Below are 24,545 nucleotides of genomic sequence, written 5' to 3' on the forward strand. Positions count from 1 at the left end.
GATCTATACAACTTAATTCTGGATTGATTCTTGATCACTAAAAGAGAGATGAACTAGAACCATGAAACTAACAAAGGAAGAAGGGAAAAGATGGAGATACATAGGGGTCGCCGATAGAGAACGTGTGTGGATGAGGGCTCTGGGCGGGGTGGAGGCAGCCGCCACTGCCAGAGAGATGTGCAGGCGGCGGGGAGGCTGCCAGGAGAAGCCTCGATCCTGGAGAAACTGAAAAGGACAGAACGGGTAGAGGAATTGACTGCTTGACAAAAGAATGCCCTTGTCCGACGGAAGCAAACAGAATGCTATGTATCGGTATCGTTGCATTTTTGAATGATAAATATTTAGAGTTATTCCTTTTGATAGTAAATATCCAAAGATGGGGTCTTTAATGGCATGGATCTTTCCCTTTAAAAAATATATCCGAACATACCCTAAAAGCAGAGCCGTCTGCGTTGCCGCTAACAAGGCCGCCGCCGATGGACGCCTTCGTCGCCGGTTCGCGCGGCCGCCCAGCCCTCAGCTTCCTTTGCCCTAAGATATCGCTATTCTCCCCGCCCTCGCACTCCTGGTTCCGCTGGCTCGTCGGTGCGCCTCGCGTTCTCCCTCCCTTCACCGTCGCTGCTGTCTTACGTCCCATTCACGGCGACCATGACGCCATTGATCTTCCCAGGGAAGCAGGCAAGTCTCACCAACCCACTTTTCCCAACAACTCATGATTCCGCCTGAGTCCTGACGATGTCCCTATACTTCTATGCCTTCCGCAGACGAAATCCGGGGGTTGCTGCCACGCGGTTTCGACATCATAGGGGTGCTGCTCGTGGGGGGAGAGGGTTCTGATGCGGACGTCACTCGCGCACTGGAGCAGGCTCGGGCGCTGAGGGAGCTGCTGTTTGGTGTGGCAGCGAGCCATGGCTTGGTAGGAGGCCACATGGATGCAGCCACTGGGGAGATTCGATTTGTTGTATCTGAGAGTGGATGGACGAACTCGGTGGAAGGATCTGTGGTTACATGGGAGGATGAGCCCGGGAGGTTGTTGTGGGAGAAGGGATGCCTCCTGCGCTGCGAACTGCTGCTGAAGCTTCCACTCTATCTTAGGCCTGACGTGAATTCTGGTAAATGCTAGGAAGTTTACCTGTCTGTTTAGTCCTTTACTGTACAAATGAACGGGCAAAAGTTGATCATTCATGATATGATGTGCCTTGACATCTATTTGAAGAAATTGGAGTTCTGCGAATTCTTTTCGCTGCAACCGGTTCAATTTTTTTGGATTATTCTATAGTGTTAAGATACTGTTTCTACCTTAGTTTGTGCTTAGAAAAAACCCCATTGTTCTCTCATTTCAGTACCCACCCTATTATCTTGAAGCTAATAATTGGTTGGATAAGGTTGCAAATTTGCAATTTACTACATCTTGCATAGCTGGTGTTTTTTTGTTTGAACTATGTGATTTCTTAAGCTGCCAAATATTCAATCATGAAAGAAGGTATTAGAGAGCCTGTGCATTGCCATATATATTCAGTATAATCTCGAACCTAAAACCAAACAATATGATTGTAACAACATACATGAAGTGGTGGATGGCCTCTTGCTTCTTGTTCCAACTGAAATTAAAATTTTGGATCAAATCAGTGAGCTAATGTAACAATTCAAATTAATCAAATATTAAAATGGTGAACTGTGTCCGTGAACCTATTTATCATGAACAAATTTGTTACTAATTTCTATCTTGCACATAGAGTTTGCATGTACATGCAGTCTTAGATCCGTTCACAGAATATCCTTTAGAGGTGAAGGTGGAAGAACATGCGGCTACAACTAACCCCCGTGTAATTTTTAAAGTTGTAATTAGCGAAGAACAAAGAAGAACAAAGAACAGTGGTGAGAGCTGTCTCCCTGAGTCACCAGGTCGTGGAGCAGCCTCTTTGCATTTGCGGAGGGAGGGTGTGGCTTGCCTCGGTTAATCCTTTCCCTAGATGGGAGCTTCCGCCATTGGGTCTGCCCTTTTCTTTTTTCTTTTTTAAATTAGCGAAGAACAAAAAGGTTTGACCATGCATAATCATGTCTAACTGCACTAGTTGTTTATAAAATCTGTTTTTTTGCTCTTTTTATGATATATAAGCAATTGCGTCTGGTAGTTAGGAGCCAACTATTTGCTTCTTACGTGAATGAGATAACTTTGTTACGTTTAATTTTTTGAAGGCATCGAAGGACAGTTTTCTTCACTTATTGAATCTACAGTTGCTAAACTCAGAGATCCTCATGTATATTATTTAGTTGAGGGGCCAATTACATCTAGTCAATCACATCGTTCTATTATCTTGCGTGGCGATGATTTAAGCTTTGATTCACATACACATGGAAACTCAAGAACAGACAGTTGTACCACAAGTATTGTAACTTGTTCAGAATTCTTCACAGAAAAGAGGTATGACCTCTCATTGACAAGAGAGGTAAGCTGAAACTCAACCAAACTTGTTCTTTAAAGTTATTTTTGAGGACTGTAGTTATTATTGGCTCGCTTATCTTTCTTGTCTGAACATCAAAGTTGAGTATAATTGTTTATTTTTTCATGAAGATCTGTTATAAATTGAACTGAGGGGTTGTGTGTAAATATAAAATATATGAAAGGCAGCTGCTAATGAGGTGCCATTTCTTTTCTGGAGTTCTATAGTTGGATAATGCAGATTGCTGTTTCCATGCATACTTCTGTATCACATGGCATCTTGGGTCAAAACTTTCTACAATTTCTGTTTGCTAGACTGCAGATGCAATTGCAATAACTGTCAACCAATCAGCGCCTAGCTTGAAGCCTGGCGGTACCCCTGTGGTAGAGTATTTTCCTGGTAATTATGTTACCTGTGTTCAAATTCTGCTTCTCAAAGTTGATTTTTTTCACCATTGTGCTTTACATATTACTGCCAGACATACATTTTCTTTCTTAGCGAAATTATGTAAGGATCTGTTTGAATCCTATGAATTGGATCTGATTTAATTAATATGATTAACAATTGCTTTCATGGAAATTGAATTGGCTAGAATTTAATTAGTATATAATAACATTGTTGTTTGGATGTACACATAATTTTTTTCCAAGAACTAATTTACAAAAGCTGTTTGTATAAGGTACGTGGAAATCATCAAACCACCTCATTTGTTGTGTCCCGCAACGCACGTACCCAGACCTGTGGACAGGACGCCTCGGACCAGCCAGCGGTCATGGCCATGGTGCTGTTCATCTCTAAGTTGCTGTCACTGCCATCTTCCCACGCCACCTCCACCTGGCCCTGCTGTCTCCTTCCAGAGAATTCACGCACGTGAGAGAGAGAGAGAGAGTTGAGGGGGTGGCGGCGCTTGGGAGGAGTTGGGAGAGAGATGAGGGGTGGTCTGGAATAGTATTTCTCGCTTTTGAGCCTTTGAATTTGAAGTAGGCTGTGGTTTCTGCCTGTGGAAATGTGCATAATGTTTGCTTCCAATTCTTGGTTCATCCAAACAAGATCGCCCAAGACAGTAATTTCAATCCATCCCAATTCATAGGATCCAAGCATGTCCTAAGACCTAACAGAAGTTTGCTTGTCAATTCTCTTGATTCCATCCTAGTTTTTTCTCTTTCAGTTCACTTTAACTGTGGTAATATGGGTTCTCATGTTACTGAAAATATCTTCTTTTCTTTTTTCAAAGCCTCAGCACCTGCCAGCCTCATAGTAATCACCTTGAAGCTTGACATACTATGCTACTCATCAATAGACTTTCCAGTGGCGGCTGCTGTATCTGAACTTGTTATTCCAGGATTAGCAGATCAGATGATTGTAATGAAGAGAATTATTGCTTCAGAGATAACTCAACAAGCACAGGTGTGTGATTTGTTTAATGTCACAATTGATTAATTGCCTTTACTTAAGCAACACATTTTTGTTTTTGTTGAACCACATATGGCTTTGGCTGTTACAAATTACTTGAAACCTTGGTCGGACAAAAAACACAATATTTTTGCTGCATATTTTGGAGTTTAAAAGCTTTGTCAGTGCATATCATGCAGATAAATTTTTCTTGAACGACATTGAAGATTTGTGTCATTTAATTAAGAAAGAAAAAAACAAGGAAACACTAGTAGGCATCCAAAGAAGTATAGTTACAAACGTGCTATGTACATTAGAACCTAGGGATGGCAACAGACACATTACCCACGGGTGGGGCCTACACATATACGGATCAAGCACTATGACTATTCAGAGGACAAGTTAAATAGGGCAAGCAAGGTCTTCTTTCAATTACGCCTAAGGCCTATCTTTGTTTTAGTCCTATAGGAGGACCCTTTAGAGCTCAATTGGTTCAATTACGCCTAAGGCCTATCCAGATCACGACACGGCGCGCCACCAAGGGGGTGGCATTCCGGCCCTTGCCCATTTAATTTGGATGCGGTGTCAAGTGAGTAAGGATCGGGTCGTCGCTTCCTTAGTGGCGCGCTACATCTGTGCCCGGGTGTAGTGACAAATGTGCAAGGGTCTTCGCATCTGTCTCGACGAGTAAGGAAGCTAGTTGAGCCGACTAGGATCCATGTAGGTAGTTGGAACATAGGGTCCCTTACAGGTAAGCTACGAGAGTTAGTCGATGCAGTGAGAATGAGGCGTGTTAGTATCCTTTGTGTCCAAGAGACAAAATGGAAAGGAAAAAAAGCGAAGGAGGTGGAGAACACTGGTTTCAAACTATGGTACTCAGGAACAGTGGCAAACAAAAATGGAGTAGGTATCCTGATTGATAAGACCCTCAAGGATGGAGTGGTGGACGTCAAAAGGAACCAGTCTTGGAAAATTGAAACGACCGAGCCGGGTGTGCATTAAGTCAACCAACGAGATTATTCTGAACTAGAGCTCTCTAGCAAACACGCAACAGACCAAGAGGTGTTGCACCGTTTCATCTTCTTGATCACAAAGAGGACAGCAATCTGGATGATCCAAGCCCCTCCTCAGTCCTCACCAAGCGATCGACGCCCAACATCTTTTCTGGGCCACTATCCAAAGGAAAAAAATTGCACCTTGGTGGAGCCTAGGCCTTGTGAATTTGATTATCAGCGTATTGGTGTATTATGGATTAGACTATGACTACTAAATAAAAAAAGAAGTAAAACATACTATTCTGGATCTGTTTGGTATTTTCTTGGTTGCATGTTTGATGTTTGTCTTTCAACGCATGCAAATCAAATCATGTTCTCTTAATCATTAACACTGATTCTTTTATAGTATGTCATTCATTATAAATATGATAATTAAAAGCTTTAGTTTCTTATTAGAATGTTTTATCAAATGTTTCTTGACATTGTTTGCAGCTTCAACCATTCCATTTTATTCCTTCTGGTTGGCATGTTCCAGTAACAGCTATATACAATACAAGATATGGTGAGACTGAGGAGAGGCAAAGTATGAAAAATTCTATTTCTGAAAAGTTCATAAATTCTTTCTTGAAGCACGAGAGTGAATATAGGACCTTAATACTGCCTCTGTCTCTATCTAAAAATATCCTTTATTATTTACAGGTGAGCTGCGAAAAGAACTGCATTTAAGGCTAGGACTTCCCTTAGATCGGCCTTTGTTGCGAATTTCTAATGCATTGACTTTCGGTGGCATGGGAAGGAGGAAGAAAAGCATGCCAAGAAGTGGTATTCACCATGCATATGTTGCGACATATGCTTCATTACTCTGTTTTCCCCCTAAATTACATGTGGGATCTTGTGGTAACTTTGTGCAAAAAATGTTTCAAAGTATAATATATATAAGAACTGCAAAATATCATATTATACTATGTGAGAAGTTAATAACTTCATCTAACATGAAGATAAGAACTTATCTTTGTATATGTAATTCCTCAGGAAGTAGAATTTGTTTTCATCCATTGTGGTATGTTATCACATTCAGGTTCTTCGCTGCTTCGAGACATCCACAGAGAACTTCCATCTAGTGGTGGTTAGTTGTATCTCTATTTCTTGCTTTAAGCAAAATAAGAAATTTGGTGAATGTATTCTAGAAGGAGATAGTGACGTAAAGTTTTATGTTTATTGCAGTATCCGGAGGTGTTATGTCTTTGATTGATGGTTCATATGAGTATTATCATTATCTTCACGATGGTATTGATGACAATGTATGAGATACAAACAACCAATCTAATTTTGAATTGTTTCTTCAGTGTTTGTTCAGATGGATATGATAATTTGTAGGTCTGCATGGAAATTTCATTCCCCAGACCTAAGTGCGTGGGGGATTACATCTTACATTTTTTCCTTTAATGCATAAGATCAACTTTATTAAACAATACCTTTCCCTTCTAGATTGTTTCCTGTAGATGTTTAGGTGGTAAATTATATTAAAGTTGCTTTTGCATTTTGTTTTATTCAACATATAGAGTAGATTGCTTTCCAACCTTCATAAAAGATCATAGATTCATATAGTTGCTTCCATATATGATGTTGGTTATTGTGAATTTTGAACCCCAAGTGAGATGAATTTGCAGCCAATGATTTCAAGTCGTCCGACTAATCGCGATTAGTTGGGCTAGTCGGTTTTGTTGATGCGACTAGGAAGTCCGACCCGATCTGCTTGACTAATCGTTCGGTCGTCCGACTAATCATCGACTAAGCGCGATTAGTCGTCCAATTTGGGTAGGGACGACTAGGATCTTTTTTTGTCGTGGACTCCTGGTTGTGGCCCAGTTTGGATGGGAACGACTAATGGGCTGGTAATAGGGCCATTAGTGTTAGGGTTTGGTAAAACTGGCTGCTACCCTCTGCCCCTCTCCTTGTTCTACCAGCAGATTGTTTGATTCCGGTGGCTGCCCTCTCCTTGTGATCTGTTCCTCTCTTGAATTCCCCTCTGTTCATCTCTGTTCATCGCTGCACCCTTCTGTTCATCTCTGCACCTTTACAACCCTCAATTTGTTTCATTCTTTTATTCTTTGTGTTCGTGACTGGTATAGCTTATGAGGGGCGGTGGCGGAAGTGTTATTATAACAGGCACAACCGAACACGCGAAGGTGGTCGTAAGAGGGGGCTGTGCCGTACAGGGCGAAGCGGGGAGTAGGGTGGCTCACCGCCTTCGAGGGAAGGCAGTTGAGGAGGTGTATGGCGGTGTGCAAGGCCTATGCCTAGTAGCTGGCGGGGAGCGATGTCTGGAAGCGAAGGCAGTGGGTCATATTAGTGGTGGTGCGAATCATGCGTTCGGCCCAGCCGTTCTGGGCAGAGGTGTAGGGAAACGAGAAACATAACTGGACGCCATGAGTGAGAAAGAAAGAACGGGAGGCGTGTTTGTCGAACTCGCGGCCATTGTCACACTACAGGGCACAGACTGGGCGACGAAACTAGGTGGATATCCAGGTGAAGAAGTGTGTGAAAGTGGTCAGACTTTAACCGAAGAGGAAAAGTCCAAAGAAAATGGGAAAAATCATTCAAAATCACCAAATAGTATTTATAGCCAGATAGACTGAGTACAAGGAGGTCCAGAGATCACAATGAACCAGATCAAAAGCCTGCTCAACCCGAGAAGTAATAAATGGGAGACGAGTATGTCGACCTAACTGACAAGCATGACAGAGACCATCAAAATGCCCCCTACTATATGAAGGATCTAAACCATTGGTAATCTTGGTCATGACGTCGGGTACTGGATGGCCGAGACGACAGTGCCAAGTGGTGGAGACCAGGACGGGAGGTGGGGACGCGCCGGTGGTGGAAGTCCGGAGCGTGTAGAGTGGCCCCACGCTGTCACACCGGGGAAGAGGGGTCCTGGTGGCCAGATCCTTCGCAGAAAAAACCAGAGGGGTCAAACTCAATGGAACAAAAACTGTTGGTGGTGAACCGACGAACAGAAAGAAGATTATGGATGATGTGTGGGGCTACGAGAACGTTGTTGAGATAAAATGACCCTTCGCAATGAAGCTTCCACCGACCCACAGGTCTTAAGCTTTTGGGCTGCCATTACAGCTGGAACTGCAAAACCAGGATGGACGAAAGCTGATGGTCTGCTACTATTTCAAGGGAAGGTCTTCATCCCGGACGCTTCAGCAGTTTGGACAGAAATCCTGGCAGCAACACACAATTGTGGTCACGAGGGCATTGAGAAAACTGTACATCGATGGAGAGCATCCTTCTACAGCCCGCATGCCTTACGACGGGTCAGAGAATTTGTGCAAGCGTGCGCCACTTGCCAACGGAATAAAATTGAGCATCTACATCCAGCAGGCTTGCTGCAACCCCTGCCAGTACCATCGGAAAATTGGAACGACGTCTCCATGGACTTTGTTGAAGATTTCCTAAGGTTGGTGGCAAGACAGTGGTGTTAACAGTGGTCGACAGGTTCTCTAAGTTCACCCACTTTATTCCTCTTGGCCATCCATATACCGCAGTGACCGTGGCTCGGGCATTTTTCGAAGGGATTGTGTGCCTTCATGGTATTCCGTGCTCAATTGTAAGTGATAGAGATACAATGTTTACTAGTGCCTTCTGGTCCGAGCTTTTTCACCTTGCTGGGGTCAAGTTGTTACTTAGTTTCGCGTTTCACCCCCAGACCGATGGACAATCGGAAGTGGTTAACAGAATTATTGTGATGTACTTACGCTGCTTGGCAGGTGATCGGCCAAAAACTTGGTTACAATGGCTTCCATAGGCTGAATTTTGTTACAATACGTCATACCTGACTGCGGTCAAGTGCACTCCATTCAGGATTGTATATGGCCGGGACCCTCCAACAATGCTTTCTTATACACCTGGGACAGCCAGAGTAGCTGTCGTCGATCAGCAACTTCAGGATCGAGATGTTTTCTTGGCAGACATCAAACAAAGGCTAATCTAAGCTCAGGTAACAATGAAGCAGGCGCAGGACAGTGGCCTCGAGATGTGCAGTATGCTGTCGGCGATTGGGTTTGGCTGCGTCTGCACCAAAGGTCGGCAGTGGGTGTCACTCCAGCAGCAATGTCCAAATTAGGACCTAAGTTCTATGGGCCATATCAAATTCTGCAACACATCGGAGAGGTCGCCTATAAGCTACAGCTGCCAACCAATGCAAGAATCTATGATGTTTTCCATGTGGCACTTCTCAAGAAATTCCAAGGGGAGCCCCCATCCGCACCAGTACCCCTTACCAACGATTCTGCATGGCAAGGTACTTCCGGTTTCAGCACAAGTAGTGAAGGCTCGTTTAAATAGAGGTGTCTGGGAGTTACTGGTCCAGTGGCTTGGACGTGAGCCGACTGATGCTACATGGGAACAATGTAATGAGTTCAAGAGAAGATATCCAGAAATACAACTCGAGGACGAGTTGTTTGTCGGAGAGGAGGGAAATGTTATAGATGCTTTTGTGGGCCGCCAATTCACAAGGCGTAGAAATAAGGAAGAGGCGCCAGGAAAAGAAACTAACGCCTAATAAGGAGAAGAGATAAGTCAGGAATAGTTTATGTTTAATCAGTTCCTAAATAATGGGTTAGTTTCTTTTTATGTGGCTAAATAGTAGCAGTAGATATGTCTATCCTCAGATGATCCAGACCGCCTATGGCTATAAAGGCGGTTGGGCATCAGCTGTAATAATCTACCAGGAATAAGATCTCCCTTTTGTTTGGGCGAGATCACCTGGGATCATCCTGGCCAGGCACGACGCTCGCGCAGGAGATCTGGGTGATCGACGCCCTCTTCTTCCATACACCTTGCGCCACTCCAATCTCCCTCTCCACTCCCCATTGAAGGATACCTGGAAACCAAGGTTACGGACTCACCAGCTAGGAGTCGGTAACAAATATATAGACCTCTACTAGATTGTGCTCCACCTGATTTATAGAAACAATGATCAGGGAGTCAATCAGGGAGATCTCACACTAAATAGGAAACAAAATCACCCATTAACACCTAATCAGGGGCAATCAACCAACACTTGATAGGGAAGGATATCACCTAATTAGGGGCAATCAGCCAACACCTAATAGGGAAGGAAACCTCCTAAACATGGAAGGAAATAGGCTGTCTAACAATGGGTTTTTGCAAAGTTTAAACTGGTGGATTATATAGTGGTATAGATATATCTAGGGGTCTAATTGTATTTATGGATCCCTTTATGTATGCTTGTACCTAGCCTCCATGAGGCTTAACTTTTTTGTATTGTCGCTTTGACCTTGGCTATTTTTCTTCTTAATATAATGATACACAGCTCTCATGCGTATTTGAGAAAAAAATTGTAACTGAAGTCGAGCGTGACTATATATATGAAAGCCACCCAACCCACGGGGTGTGAGGTGTTTCACTAATATCTACATGGTATCAGACGCTTAGGTTCTCCGGCCTTTGCCCTAGCCCCTCTCCACTCCACGCACCGCCATCCGTGGTCGTGTGTCCACCTCTGCCGTCGCGTCGTCTCGCGTGTCCACTGTCCACCCTCCCCGCTTCTATGCGCGCTCGCGTATCCCTTCCCTAGTCGCCACCCCATGCGGCATCCACGTCTCCTACTCTCTCCTTCCTAGGTTCCTCGGTCCTCGCGTATGGTGGCATATGCAGGGTCTTGTCTGTGGGATTTTCTTACTGGCAAGCTTCCCTACCTGTGTTGCCCTAAGGCTCCTACCCAACTTGTGATATCGTACACGGTTACTCCTGACGCTAAGGAGCAGCTTCTTACATATTATGATGATCAACTGGCATCATATGAGGTTCAATATAATGCATATTGGATTTGGCTAGATGAGGATGTTCGAGGCTTCGAGCTGGTTCTATTCTCAGTGCTAGTATGGAGGATCACTTTGTTGCAGAGGTTATTGAGTGTGACAATTCTCATTAGATGTGGACCCTTCATGATCGCTACGAGCGTCCTGGTCACTCTACTTATCTTGCTGCTATTCGTCAGGAGCATTCTTTACGTTAGGGAGATTCTACAGCTGATGAATTCTACATTTAGTTGTCTGCTGTCTGACGTCAGCTTGATACTCTTGGTCCACAGATATCTCCTAGCACATGTGAAATCTGTATGGGTTAGAAGACTGACCTTGAGTTTTGTCGCACATATAACTTCTTGACTCATCTGCATGATGAGTTTGAGCCTCTTTGCGGTCAGTTACTTGCTCGTAACCTTTGTGTCTCTGGTGGATGCTCTTGATGTTCATAATGAGGAAACTCGTCTTTGTACAACTGGTCTGTTGTCTTCTTTGGTTTCGGTTTTGACTGCTTGGTCTTCGTCTTCAACCTGTGCTCCCCAGTTGCCATTGCCGTCTGTTGGGGACTTGTTCTCAAATGCTATGAATCAAGAACAAGGCAACACAAAATGTTAGATGTTAATATCCTTCGTCCTTCAGAGCATTATTTCCTTAAGGATATAATGATTTTCGGACGAAGGTTATGAAGGACATACCTTCATCAGCATAAAATATAATAATGAAGAAGGAATCATATGAAACATAAAAGATAACATAAACAGTTGTGTATTATTGTCGACTCATTTCCATTTTATTATGATAGAAAAATAGAAATGATATCAAATTACAAATGTACCTTCAGCTCGTGAGAAGGTAAAAGTACAAGTGTGATGCAAAAGCCAATGCCAAATCAGCGTGAACAGTACGGGGATACTGTTCACCTATTTATAGGCATGGGTCGCAGCCCACGTAAAATTACATTAATGCCCTTTACATTTATCAATAACTCTATGATAATTCTTCGAGGTCTAATCTGGTTTTTCATCTTTAAGTCGGTTTCCTTTTCCGCCGCTATTCCGAAGCTCTTCTACACACAGCTTCGGCTCTGCGCCAACCTTCGTGTTCTTTGTGCTTCTTCATACCGTGGCTCTGATCCGAGTCCGAAGATACCTGTTAATGTACTTTACTCCAGAAACATTGTTAAATCATGTTTTTGAGGACCTTCGGAAGCCGAAGGCCCCCAACAGTAGCCCCTCACAATATTAATTTGTTAGAATGATAAATTCAGATTGCGAAATGGACGAAGGCTATGAGCCGAAGGTCCGAAAAAACACCTTCCTTTTGCTAGAATAGCAACAGTCATTGGCAAATGGGACCCTCCAGTCTCCGACATAATGGGTTTATAAATACGGGCTCGCCACAATTTATTCGGCACGCTCTCTTGCCATCTGTTTTACCTGCTCAAATAGTTTTCTGCCTACAAATATTTGGTTGCCTCCGTAGTTTTAAGCTTCGGAAGCGAGAGGCAAGAATTCCGAAGGAATGTCTGAGGAGAAGAAGATTGCTGCCGAAATGAAGCTGAGCCTTTCTGAAGAGATGCATCTGGGTTTTCTTGAGTCAATGGCAAAGACAAATACAGAGAAGATTACAAGGGAGATTTTAGAAGGTTTATCTGAAGATACTGGTGACAGTGACAGTTACGATGCAGACAACGGGGGTGAAGATTCCGAAGATCGGCCATGGCGACCAAGCCATTCAGTCTTCGGAAAATCAACTATTGGGCAAAGTCACCTTGAAAACATGAAGGGGAGATACTTTCGAGATATGTCCATTGTGAGAGCAGATGCCGGAGAAAGAACTGTGCCGACTCCCGAAGATGATGAAGTCGTTATCTTCCGAAGCTTTTTAAAAGCTGGGCTACGATTTCCTTTAAGCAGATTCGTGGTACAAGTTCTGAAAATATATCAGGTTTACCTTCATCAACTTACCCCTGAAGCAATAATAAGAATGGGAATCTTCGTCTGGGCTGCGAAGAGTCAGGGTCTAGAGCCAAGTGCGAAAAGCTTTTGCAATATACATGAATTGTTATATGAAACGAAGCCCTGGGGTAAAGAGCAATATCATAACAACTTTGGTTGCTACAGCTTCGGCGCTCGCTCTGGATCAAGCTGTCCCGTGCCCACCTTTCGTAAGAGATGGCCCGGAGAATGGATGAAAGAATGGTTTTATGTAAAAAATGATCTGAAGGTTCGAGAGGATATTAAGGATGTCATCATGTGCCCCATCTGGCAGCGCTTCGGACTCCGGAAACCGAAGGTAGAAATGGATGAAGCAGCCGAAGAATGCCAACGGGCCTTCGGCGTAGTCTGCTCTTTTATTGGGACAAGGGATTTAATACAAGAACACATTGCCTTCAGAGTATGGCCTCTTGCAGATAATTGGGAAATGCCGAAAGAAACTGTTAAAGAAACTGACGAAGGTGGGCTAGTCAGGCTGAAGTATACATTCAAGTATGGAGACAAGTTCGTTGAACCAGATGATGATTGGTTAAAGAGCATTGAGACTGTAAGTGATGAATTGCTTGGGATATATTCGAAAGCCGAAGATACTGCATTATCAGCGGCCTTTGGAGGCCGAAAAAAGAAAAGACTGAACCGAGTTTTTGATGCAATTGGATTCGTGTACCCCGACTACCATTATCCAGTGCGGGGGCAGAAAAGGAAAGATACGACTTCTGCGAAAGAAACTGCTTCAGCTGCTCCTAGCGAGCCGGCGCCGAAGAGAAAAAGGGTGAAAGTTCTCACACACCGGCCACGTTACATTGAACTAGCCACAGTACCTGAACTCGGTAGTGAGACGTCTTCGGCCCCCAAAGCTAAGGAATCAACTCCGCTGCCAGGAGCCAAAGAGCTGGCCGAAGAACCAACAACAAAAGAATTGGAGGAACCAAAAATTCTGTTACCAGAAACCAAAGAGCTGGCCGAAGTGCCATCGACAAAAAAGATGGAAGAAGCAAAAGCATCAACTGAGGGAGCGAAAATATCAGAAATTTTAAGTCCTTCAGAAGAAATTGAAGCAGCGAAAATTAAAAAGGGGCCAACAGTGACCCCAAAAAGAAAAAGAATGTTTAATGTATTGGATGTTTTGGAAACAATTAAACTTCCAAGCGCAACCCCAAAGAAGACTGCTGAGACTTCTGAGGCGCTTGTTGAAGTATCCGTTGCTAAAGCTCCGAAGCAACAGACTGGAATTGAAACCGGGCCTTCAGAACCGACCAAGGTAATACCTTTGGAAGCAGAAGAAGCAAAAATTGCAAAGGCAACCGAAGAAGTGAAAATGTCAGAGCCAACTTTGGTCGAAGAAATTGATAGCGCTGCCCCCAAAGCATCTTCCAAAATATACGATTATATCGTGCGACATGCTTCGGGGAAAAAGTTATCGGAAGAAGAAGTTTTTGAAGCTAATCACTATGCCAAAGAATTGAAATATCCGAAGGGGGCACTAGTGTTCAATGGGACGAACGAAGAAGATTTCCTATACTGCCTCCCAGACAACAAAGAATTGTCCGTCTGCCGGGAGATGGCTAGAAGTATGGGGTTTCCGAAGCTTGAAGCTGGCTTATGTGCTATGACGAAAGAAAATCTCGCGGATAGTCTTGCGTACAATAGCCTGAAGGTATGGGAATTAGATGTTTGGAAATTTTATAATTCGTAACTCATTCTTTTATTCTTATACGAACTCTTTTTCATATAGGGTTTAATTCTAAGTAACGCATTGAGAGCACAAAAGAGTGCCGAAGACGAGAGCTATGAAATCGCGTTCAACAATCTACGATCAGAAGTTATTAAATTGAGAAACGAAGCTCTGGAAAAAGATAAAATTCTGCTTACATTAGTAGACAAGGTAAAAAAGGACGAAGCTGCTTCAAAAGCCCAGGCCGAAGCTCAAAAACGTGAAATTAAAGATCTTCAGAAACAGCTAGCTAGAGCTAAAGAAGAACGTATACTTGAAGAGACAAAACGAGAGCTTAGTGATCAATTGGCCAATCATTTAGAGATAAGTGTTAAGGAGCTTCGTGCATCCCAGAGAAAATGCTATGTTAAATCCATAGAATGCGTCAAGAAAATAAAATCCAGCTTCGCCAGCGTTGGCGCATTCTCTAGCGAAGAGAATTTTTCAAGAGGCAATCCTGAAGGTCCAATGGAATGGATCAGTCACGAAGCAGAGGCCTTCGAGGAAATTCTGAACAGCCGCGGCGACATCTGCGCTTTTTCGGGTGCTAGAGGGATTGCTACTGTTTTGGAGAAGAAAGGCTGCGAGCATGTAAAATCCTTAGCGCAGTCCGAAGCTACCTTGTCCACTGAAGACATTAAAGACCCCTCACTCGAAGCAAGCATGGTCGGCGGGAAATTTTTCACCGATATCTGGGATAACGGCGGCCGAGAATTGGCGCAAGAAATTATTCAAAGGAGTGAAAAAGGCATCCACGATGCTAGAAAAGTAGCGGAAGCTGTCGAGAAAAGTACAGAGCCCGAAGGGCACATAGATATTAATTAATGGTTTTTATCATGCTGTAATTTTTAATTCCAGACTCTGTTCTCGGTTTGTAATAGTAATATAGCCGTATCTTTTCTTCCCTCAGAACCTGCTGAGGCATCTCCGGGCTCCCACCCGAAGGGGGATGATGAAATTAGAAAAATGGCCGAAGCCATTATGGACAAGGTTGTCAACCAACTATTGAACGAAGCTGCAGAGATAGTGCTTAAAGAGGATTGAGTGTCATTGTAGAAACATTTCAAACGTAAAAATGTGTAATATATTGTAACTTTAAATGTAATATATAATCTATTTATAATTTAATTCTTTACGATGCATGAAACTTTGCATACATACCATTTTTAAGCCTTCGGCGAAAAAACACCTTCCCTTCTTTTCATGCTTCGTGAAGAAAATCCTTTCTATATCACAAGAATTCGCTTACTTTTCTGATGAAAAATGTCCAAGCTTCGTGAAATATTTTCCGAAGCTATAAAAAAGTTTTGTGTTGCGTTTCCGATGAGGCTACACTTCATTTTGATTTTGTCTTAGCACGATCTTCTCTTTTCCAAAATATTCTCCGAAGACCAACACTGTATCCCCTTCTTGTTCCACATGCAATATGCTGTATGATGCTTATGTTATGCAGAATGATGTGATGATGTTATGTTATGCAAAAATGATATTTGTGCCGCAGATTCATATCCCTGTAATAGAGCACACACACTTTTTATCTCAGCGCTGACTTTTTGCTGTAAGCCTCCTTTAGGAGCTTCTTCGCCTTTTACTTTCAGCGGAATCAACGTTTATTTTTCGCTGTAAGCCTCCCTTAGGAGCTTCTTCGCCTTTTACTTTCGGCGGAATCAGCGCTTATTTTTCGCTGTAAGCCTCCCTTAGGAGCTTCTTCGCCTTTTACTTTCGGCGGAATCAGCGCTTATTTTTCGCTGTAGTTTCAGAAAACTTACTCTGCGTTCCCTTAGGAGCGACTTTTTACTGTTTCGAGGAATTTGTACTTTGTCCATTAGGACAAATGTTTGGTAATACAAAGGTCCTTCATGCCACCATAAATTTGTATGCTTCGGCAAATCAAGCCTATGGAAAAGACATATTTTTATTATGGTACTAGACGAAAGTGTTACAAGAAATCGAAAAACGATAAAAGACACTTAAACTCCTCATAATTGTTCCTTACTAACAAAAAGGTAATACTGAATGTAAGAATGCGAAAGAGCTGCTGTTAAAGTAGGATATTCATCAATAAATGTGCTTCGACTCTGGCACAGTACTGTTGACTGTGCGAGCTTCGGACTCCTCTCTGAAATCCCTCTGAAGGTGATTGTGCTGGCTCCCCTCTGGTTGCTGTCCTCGCTGCGTCGGCGGCGGTGGTGGAGGATTCTGCCAGGATGCTTGGGGTTGGCTTGCCGAAGCGACAGAGGCTGCAGGGTGATTGCCTACATATTCTGGAATATAAGGCGAATGATACGAAGCAGTCATGGTTTTTAAAGCGTTAAGGCGCTCCAAGGCGTTGGACCACCGCCTAGACGCCTAGGCGAGGTAGGCGGGCAAGGCGCCTAGGCGTCAGACCACCGCCCGGACGCCTAGGCGTCGCCTAGGCGACGCCTTTAAAACAGTGGAAGCAGTATGCATGACCTGCTTCGGCTGACTTTGTTGCGCAGCTGCTTCTGCTATCTCCTTCTGCTTTTGGATGGTAACGTGGCACATCCTGGTGGTATGGCCCTTATCTTCACCACAGAATAGGCAATAAATTTTCCTTGGCTGATCTCCAAACCTTCCCCCGAAGCCCCTAGCGCCTCTGCCTCTTGGCGCTGGCGGCCGAAAAGAACTTTGCTGCTGACCCGAAGCTTGTGAAGAATATTGCGGCCTTTGCTGCTGGCTCCCTCGATCATCCGTTTGAGCAGAGTTATGAATTGACCTGACGTGCCTCGGGTGAAATCTTCCTCCGAAGCCCCTGGTCATTTCAGAGAACCTGAATGCTTCCTCCCTTCTTTGGCGGAAGTCATTGTCAGCTCGAATGTATTCGTCCATCTTTTGGAGCAGCTTCTCCAACGTTTGTGGTGGCTTCCTGGCAAAGTACTGCGCTGAAGGTCCCGGCCGAAGCCCCTTAATCATGGCCTCAATGACAATTTCATTGGGCACTGTTGGCGCTTGTGCCCTCAGACGTAGAAACCTTCGGACGTACGCCTGGAGGTATTCTTCGTGGTCCTGGGTACACTGAAATAAAGCTTGAGCAGTAACTGGCTTCGTCTGAAACCCTTGGAAGCTAGTTATCAGCATATCCTTCAACTTCTGCCAAGAAGTAATTGTCCCTGGTCGAAGAGAAGAGTACCAGGTCTGAGCAACACTCTTGACGGCCATGACAAAAGATTTTGCCATGACTGCCGTATTGCCACCATACGAAGATATGGTTGCTTCGTAACTCATCAGGAATTGCTTGGGGTCTGTATGACCGTCATACATGGGGAGCTGGGGTGGCTTGTAGGACTGGGGCCATGGTGTAGCCTGCAATTCTGTTGAGAGAGGAGAAGCATCATCAAAAGCAAAGTTTCCATGATGGAAATCTTCATACCAGTCGTCCTCATTGTGGAAGCCTTCCTGATGGGGCTCTCTACGTGGAAGCCTTCGGCTCTGATCATCTTGAACAAGATGACGAACCTCTTCAGAAGCTTCGTCTATCTGTCTCTGAAGATCAGCTAGACGAGCCATCTTCTCCTTCTTGCGCTGCACCTGTTGCTGAAGGATCTCCAGGTTTTGGATCTCCTGATCCAGGTCATCCTCCGGAGGTGTCGGATTAATAGCCTTCCTCTTCTGGCTTCGGGCCTCTCTAAGAGAAAGGACGTCCTGATTGGGATCCAGCGGCTGTAAAGTACCAGCCCCTGTCGCTGAAGCTTTTTTCGGCGGCATGACGAAGGTGATGCTTGCCGAAAGTGTTCAAGACTCAAAAAATGGAAGTGAGTTCACCGGAGGTGGGCGCCAATGTTGGGGACTTGTTCTCAAATGCTATGAATCAAGAACAAGGCAACACAAAATGTTAAATGTTAATATCCTTCGTCCTTCGGAGCATTATTTCCCTAAGGATATAATGATTTTCGGACGAAGGTTATGAAGGACATACCTTCATCAGCATAAAATATAATAATGAAGAAGGAATCATATGAAACATAAAAGATAACATAAACAATTGTGTATTATTGTCGACTCATTTCCATTTTATTATGATAGAAAAATAGAAATGATATCAAATTACAAATGTACCTTCAGCTCGTGAGAAGGTAAAAGTACAAGTGTGATGCAAAAGCCAATGCCAAATCAGCGTGAACAGTACGGGGATACTGTTCACCTATTTATAGGCATGGGTCGCAGCCCACGCAAAATTACATTAATGCCCTTTACATTTATCAATAACTCTATGATAATTCTTCGAGGTCTAATCTGGTTTTTCATCTTTAAGTCGGTTTCCTTTTCCGCCGCTATTCCGAAGCTCTTCTACACACAGCTTCGGCTCTGCGCCAACCTTCGTGTTCTTTGTGCTTCTTCATACCGTGGCTCTGATCCGAGTCCGAAGATACCTGTTAATGTACTTTACTCCAGAAACATTGTTAAATCATGTTTTTGAGGACCTTCGGAAGCCGAAGGCCCCCAACACCGTCGTTAGCACCCTTTTATTTCTACACGTGGAGGGGGTAGTGGTCTTCATTGCAATCATTGTGGACAGGATGGACATGTGGAGTCTTTCTGTTATAGGAAGAAGAATCAAGGGTTGCTTATCGTTCTTCAAAGACTAGTAATCCTACTACTGGAGGTCCAGCTACCCAGGAGATGCTCATGCTCCTTCATCGCCTTGCTCCCTCTGCACCGCCGGGAGTCGCTGGTTCAGTAGCACAATCTTTAGCTTTGACAGGTGGACATGCCTGGATTCTTGATTCTGGTGTTTCTTTTCATATGACTCCTTATTCCACCCATCTTTCTTCGATGCGGGCTCCATCTCATTCTCTCATTATTGATACAACTGATGGTTCCCCGTTGCCTGTTGCTGGACAGGGCACTCTTTTGTCTACCACGTTTCATGTTCCTGACCTAAAAAGATGCAGCTTATGCAGGGGTGTTAGATATGTATATCTAGGGGTCTAATTATAACTGAAGTCCAATGTGACTACATATACGAAAGCCACCCAACCCAAGGGGTGTGAGGTGTTTCACTATTCTCTGCACAAACTCTAATTACAACATTGCTACCATACAATAAATAATTGAAGTTCAATGCAAATGAAACTTCAATTGAAAGTTTGATGGTGTTAAGTGCAAGTTCATGTACTTATATGTTTAGTACGGATTCATATTTCTCAACATCTTCAAAGTTCAGAATAAGACAGTTTTACTCAAATATGCAAGGGAGCTGCGTAACATTATATTAAGAAAAAAGGGCAAGAACCCTTACTAAACAGGCACATTCACACAGATTGCAACATAGACATTTATGTGTTTATCCAGATTTCTATTTTGTTTACTCTCGTCATAGTGATAAACAAAACTATACAATTTTCTGTTGATGTTTGTATATTTGTTACAAAAATCATTATTGACCATAGAATACATTCAGAGGATATGCTTGTTATGGTTTCTTGTGTATATTTCTTCAGTGAGATGATCATGCTGCAGATTATAATGTCGCGTTTCGAAACTTCTTCCTTTCTGAAATTGCCCTGTTAGGTCCAGCATTGGGCTTTTATGAATTTCCTCACTAATTTGTAGAAATTAAACTGTTGTGCCCTCTTTTGGGTCGTCAAGTCTTACTTTCTTCCAATGTTTCAGGGATGGGGATGCGCATATCGGTCTCTACAAACAATTGTCTCTTGGTACAGATTGCAACAATATTCATCAATAGATGTTCCTTCTCACAGGTTTGTGCCTATTTTTCTTGTGGACTTGAATAAGTATAACTTGGCCATATTGTCTGTAAATTGACCCTAGGATTATGACCAGCTGATAATTCTGACTTTCTAGCATTAGTATATCAAACAATTAGAAATCTGCAATTCTGCCTGCATTTTGCATGAAGAGGAGGATCTGCTAAGTAAATTAATACATAGCATTATTACATGACACCATCTTGCAATCTGCACCCATGAAAATTCAGAAAATGAACACCTGCATTTCAATGTCTCAAAAAAAGCTTCATGCACGGTCCTAATTAGGGGTGACCCGTCCGGTACCGGATACGGATAGTACGAATATCCGTTTTTTGATACAGATTTGGACATTTTTATACTCGGGACGGAAATGGGTACTTCTTGGATAGTGTATCTTCGGGTTTGGGTCGGATACGGAGCGAGGACTACCCGGTAAATACCCGGATATTCGGGTCGGATACGGGTACCCGTTTTTCTTTTTATGCGTACTATTGTTATAAGTTCGTAACTTTTACATATGAACTCGGATGAAGATAAAGTTTATATGAAAATCGTAGAGCTCGAAGAGATCTACAACTTTTTAGTACATCACATTTTTGTTTGAACACATCTTCACATCGAAATCATTGAAATACCGTCTCGTTTCTAACTATCCGTATTCGATTCCGAATAAATATATGGTCCCTGTATCCGTATCCGTCTCGTTTCTAACTATCCGTATTCGATTCCGAATCTGATTGAAATACATTAAGGTAAGATATGAGTTGACTATCCATCCATGTCCGTTTGTTTTCACCCCTAGTCCAAATGATGTTATGAATATGAAGAATGTGAATCAAACATCCCTTTCTACCATTGTTTGGTTCCTTCGTTTTGTAAGGGACCAAGGCAATGTTTTTCATGCCCATTCCCATATGCTACAAATGTTAGGCACAGCAGACTGTCACTGCAATTTATTTGTCAATATTGATTTGACGTGGCCATAAAATGTGTAGTTTGAACAAATGCTTTTTAATAGAAAGATAGAGGAATCTTGCATTCTAGCCTTTTATTGAAATATATGATGTCAGTTTGATTCATATTGCTGTTCCAACTCCATTCTTATTCAGGGAGATTCAGCAAGTTCTTGTTGAAATTGGTGACAAGGATCCATCATTTATTGGATCTTGTGAGTGGATCGGAGCCATTGAGTTAAGCTTTGTCCTCGACAAACTGCTGGGCGTGAGTTTTCAATATTATTTCCATCATGTTTCTTTTCAATCTGGTGGACTGTTAGTTTACTTTTTCTCATATGGTATTACTTACGTGCTAAGACTTGCTTGGCATGTAAGCAATAGGAAGGTCTCATGATCTACTTGCCAAAATCTCACAAAAGATTGACAAACAGCAAGCAAACTAAAATTTTGTTAGATATCTTAATTTCTGGCCGTTGGCCAAACATCACTGATATGTACTGCCTAAAAAACATCTGCTCCTGTGATTTACTCCTTTTCTAAAAGTTTAATGATGCTGCCTAGGCATACCTGCGAGCTGAGACAGTGTAGCTACCAATTGGTATTAAGTAGGCTGAGTGACCATTGCTGGTTCTACCACAAGTGTGGATGATTATGAGGGTAGTGATGACCGTACTGGAGCACCAACATGTGAACACTGTATCACCCCCCACACACTTTGTGTGGCCTCAAGCAGGCACAATGAGTCTGGTACAGTCGCTTCGTCTTCTACTTGGTCTTCCCTGGCTTCGTCTTGGCCAAGTTGAACATGTCCTTTTTCATCCTCCGACTTTGCATTGGCACCGTCTACCTCCTGCTCTACATCGACGACATCGTGCTTACAACATCTAGCCCTGCCCTCCTCCAGCACACAATCGCTCTTTGCAGCACGACTTCGCTATGAAGGACTTGGGCTCTCTCCACTTCCTGGGGGTTGTTGTGGAGTGTCGCGCATGGCCTCTGCTTTCACTAGCACCAATCAGGGTTTATAACTTTGTTTGCACTGTTTGAAATTTCGTTTTGACCAAAGTTAGACTTTTTGTATTTTTTTGAATTTAGAACTGAAATATATAATTTTTCGGACTGAAATTTCAATTTCGTATAGTAACGAAAACGAGAAAAGCACCGAAATCCGGTGTATCTCGAGCGAGGTTTGTAACCCTAGCGCCAATACATCATCGACATTCTGGAGTGAGCTGGCATGTCTGATTGGAAGTCATGTTCCATTCCTGTTGACACCTAGGCGAAGGTCTGTAATGACGATAGCACCTCGGTCGGTAACACGACGGCCTACCGGAGCCTCGCTAGAGCTCTTCAGTACCTCACCAGTCACCACCTTTATCTGACTCGACATTGCCAACATTGTCCATTAGGTGTGCCTTCATATGTACACCCTGCGAGAGCCACACCTCATCGCTGCAAAGTGGATTCTGACCTCCTGCACGACATCCTCGGCCACGACCATCTGAGCTGGTCGTCTACATCGACTGGTCACGTGCCGGTCCACCTTAGGCTACGCCATGTTCTCGGGCGCCAACCTCGTCTTCTAGTCCTCGAAGTGGCAGCCTGTCATCTTCTGCCCTAGCGCTGAGGCTGAGTACTGCGTTGTGGCCAGCGACGTGGTTGAGGCATCCTAGCTCCATCAGCTGCTCTAGGAGCTTCATAGCAATCTCGCTCGTGGCACCCTTGTCTACTGTAACATCGTTAGCACGGTCTACCTCTCCACCAATCTTATGCAGCATCAACGCACCAAGCATGTGGACTTCTACCTTTACTTTGTCTTCAAGCGTGTCGCTGTCCACGTCTTCCGTGTCCCGACCACCTCCCAATTTGCCGATATCTTTACCAAAGGCCTCCGCTCCACGGTGTTCTTGGAGTTTTGGTTCAGTCAACATCTGTAGTGGCTGTAGTTGCGACTGCGGGGGTGTTAGACTACTTGTGCACATCTGCTGTTGTATTGGGCTTTGGCCCATATACTCTTGCTCATATATATACACAACAGCCCACCCTATTTAGGGTTCGGGTTTTTATTTCCTCTAACAATCTCTACCCTGAATCAGTCTTCCCTACCTAAAATAGACCTTTCTTCGTGCCATCTTTAACATTTTTTTGGCAAGGAAGGTCATTTTTTACCTAGATGAGAGTGGACCATGATGCCGCACCCCTACTTCCATGGCGTGTCGGTCTATGGCGATGTCTCTGAGCCTCAACACAACACGTCCACAGATGGCTAGGGGAAACCTTGCTGCGCGTGGACGTCTCTACTAGTGGCCTCATTGTGCATGTGGACCAGCAATGAGGTGCTGGTGGCGAATCACTTATTTTCAGTGGAGCACCATCATCATCAGGACTAACATCCTGAGCCTCCCCCACCACCCATCACTGATCGGGCCTCAACACCAACCTAACCGTCTATCCTCAGCAGTGATGTGATGCATACGGCCGTAGGTCAGCCCAAACCGGGTCTGGTGCTCGCGAGTTCGCAGGAAACGTCGACTGTATGTGGTGGGGAGGGAAGATGGTGGAAGTTTTTTATTAGTATGGCTGCTTCATAATCATATGGACTACTTTAGGCCTGATACCTATGTGATCTGCTTTAAAAAAAATAGCACACAGTGTATATGGACCACCCTGGTTGGTTTATGTATCCTTTTGTACACAACATTATTGGCATTATTATGTGCGTACCGTACTACGTGGTTCCATGTCTGCTGAGCAGAAACTGCATCTTTCAGGTGAGTTGTAAGGTTATCAATGTGAGGTCTGGCGATGAGCTTCCTGAAAAGTGCAGAGAACTTGCCAGGCATTTTGAAACCCAGGGAACTCCTGTGATGATTGGTATGTGCTTTTGTCTAAAGGTTCTAATATTTAACGTGTTTGATATACAGTGTTCGCTGACATAGAATTGGCAAATCCAGGTGGTGGAGTCTTGGCTTACACCCTTTTGGGAGTTGATTATAACGGAGCCAGTGGAGACTGTGCATTTCTTATCCTTGATCCGCACTACACTGGTACTGACGATCTCAAAAAGATTGTAAATGGCGGATGGTGCGGATGGAAGAAGTCTGTCGACAGCAAAGGCCGAAGCTTCTTCTTGAAAGACAAGTTCTACAACCTTCTACTACCCCAAAGGCCAAACATGGTGTGAAACCTATATTGTTCAATATGTTAATAGTGCAGACGTGCAGGTTCACGAGGCACAGATATTTATGCTTGTGATAGAGGTTTATGGTTGCGATAGCAGAAGTTATGATTTGTAAAAAAAATTTAGTGAGACATTATATTGTTTTTTTAATAAATTTGTAGTGAGTAAATTAAATTAAATTAACGAATGAGAGTTTTACAGGCATAACACTAAAAGCAGACGTTTTGCTTGAGACGTCATGCTTAACATGTGGAGTCTGTGTATTTGGTAAACTAAGGGTCTGTCTGTATCCAT

At 43.5% G+C, this 24,545-nt stretch overlaps 1 protein-coding gene across 2 annotated transcripts; it reads left to right on the plus strand.

The window, feature by feature from the left end:
- Positions 1–292: 292 nt before the first annotated feature.
- LOC103650432 (probable Ufm1-specific protease) lies at positions 293–24,455 on the plus strand. Of its 2 annotated transcripts, none has more exons than XM_008676000.3 (13): positions 293–678; positions 765–1,112; positions 2,200–2,450; positions 2,759–2,843; positions 3,679–3,851; positions 5,324–5,414; positions 5,531–5,653; positions 5,910–5,957; positions 6,056–6,132; positions 20,017–20,105; positions 21,224–21,335; positions 23,842–23,944; positions 24,025–24,455. In XM_008676000.3, exons 1-13 carry the CDS (start codon positions 477–479, stop codon positions 24,252–24,254), a joined length of 1,932 nt encoding a protein of 643 aa, XP_008674222.1. In that variant the 5' UTR covers positions 293–476; the 3' UTR covers positions 24,255–24,455. The 2 variants fall into 2 exon arrangements, with proteins under 2 accessions (XP_008674222.1, XP_023157745.1); XM_023301977.2 differs by having other exon boundaries at positions 3,685–3,851.
- Positions 24,456–24,545: the final 90 nt, after the last annotated feature.

This window comes from Zea mays, chromosome 3, assembly GCF_902167145.1.
Source record: "Zea mays cultivar B73 chromosome 3, Zm-B73-REFERENCE-NAM-5.0, whole genome shotgun sequence".
NCBI lineage: Eukaryota > Viridiplantae > Streptophyta > Magnoliopsida > Poales > Poaceae > Zea > Zea mays.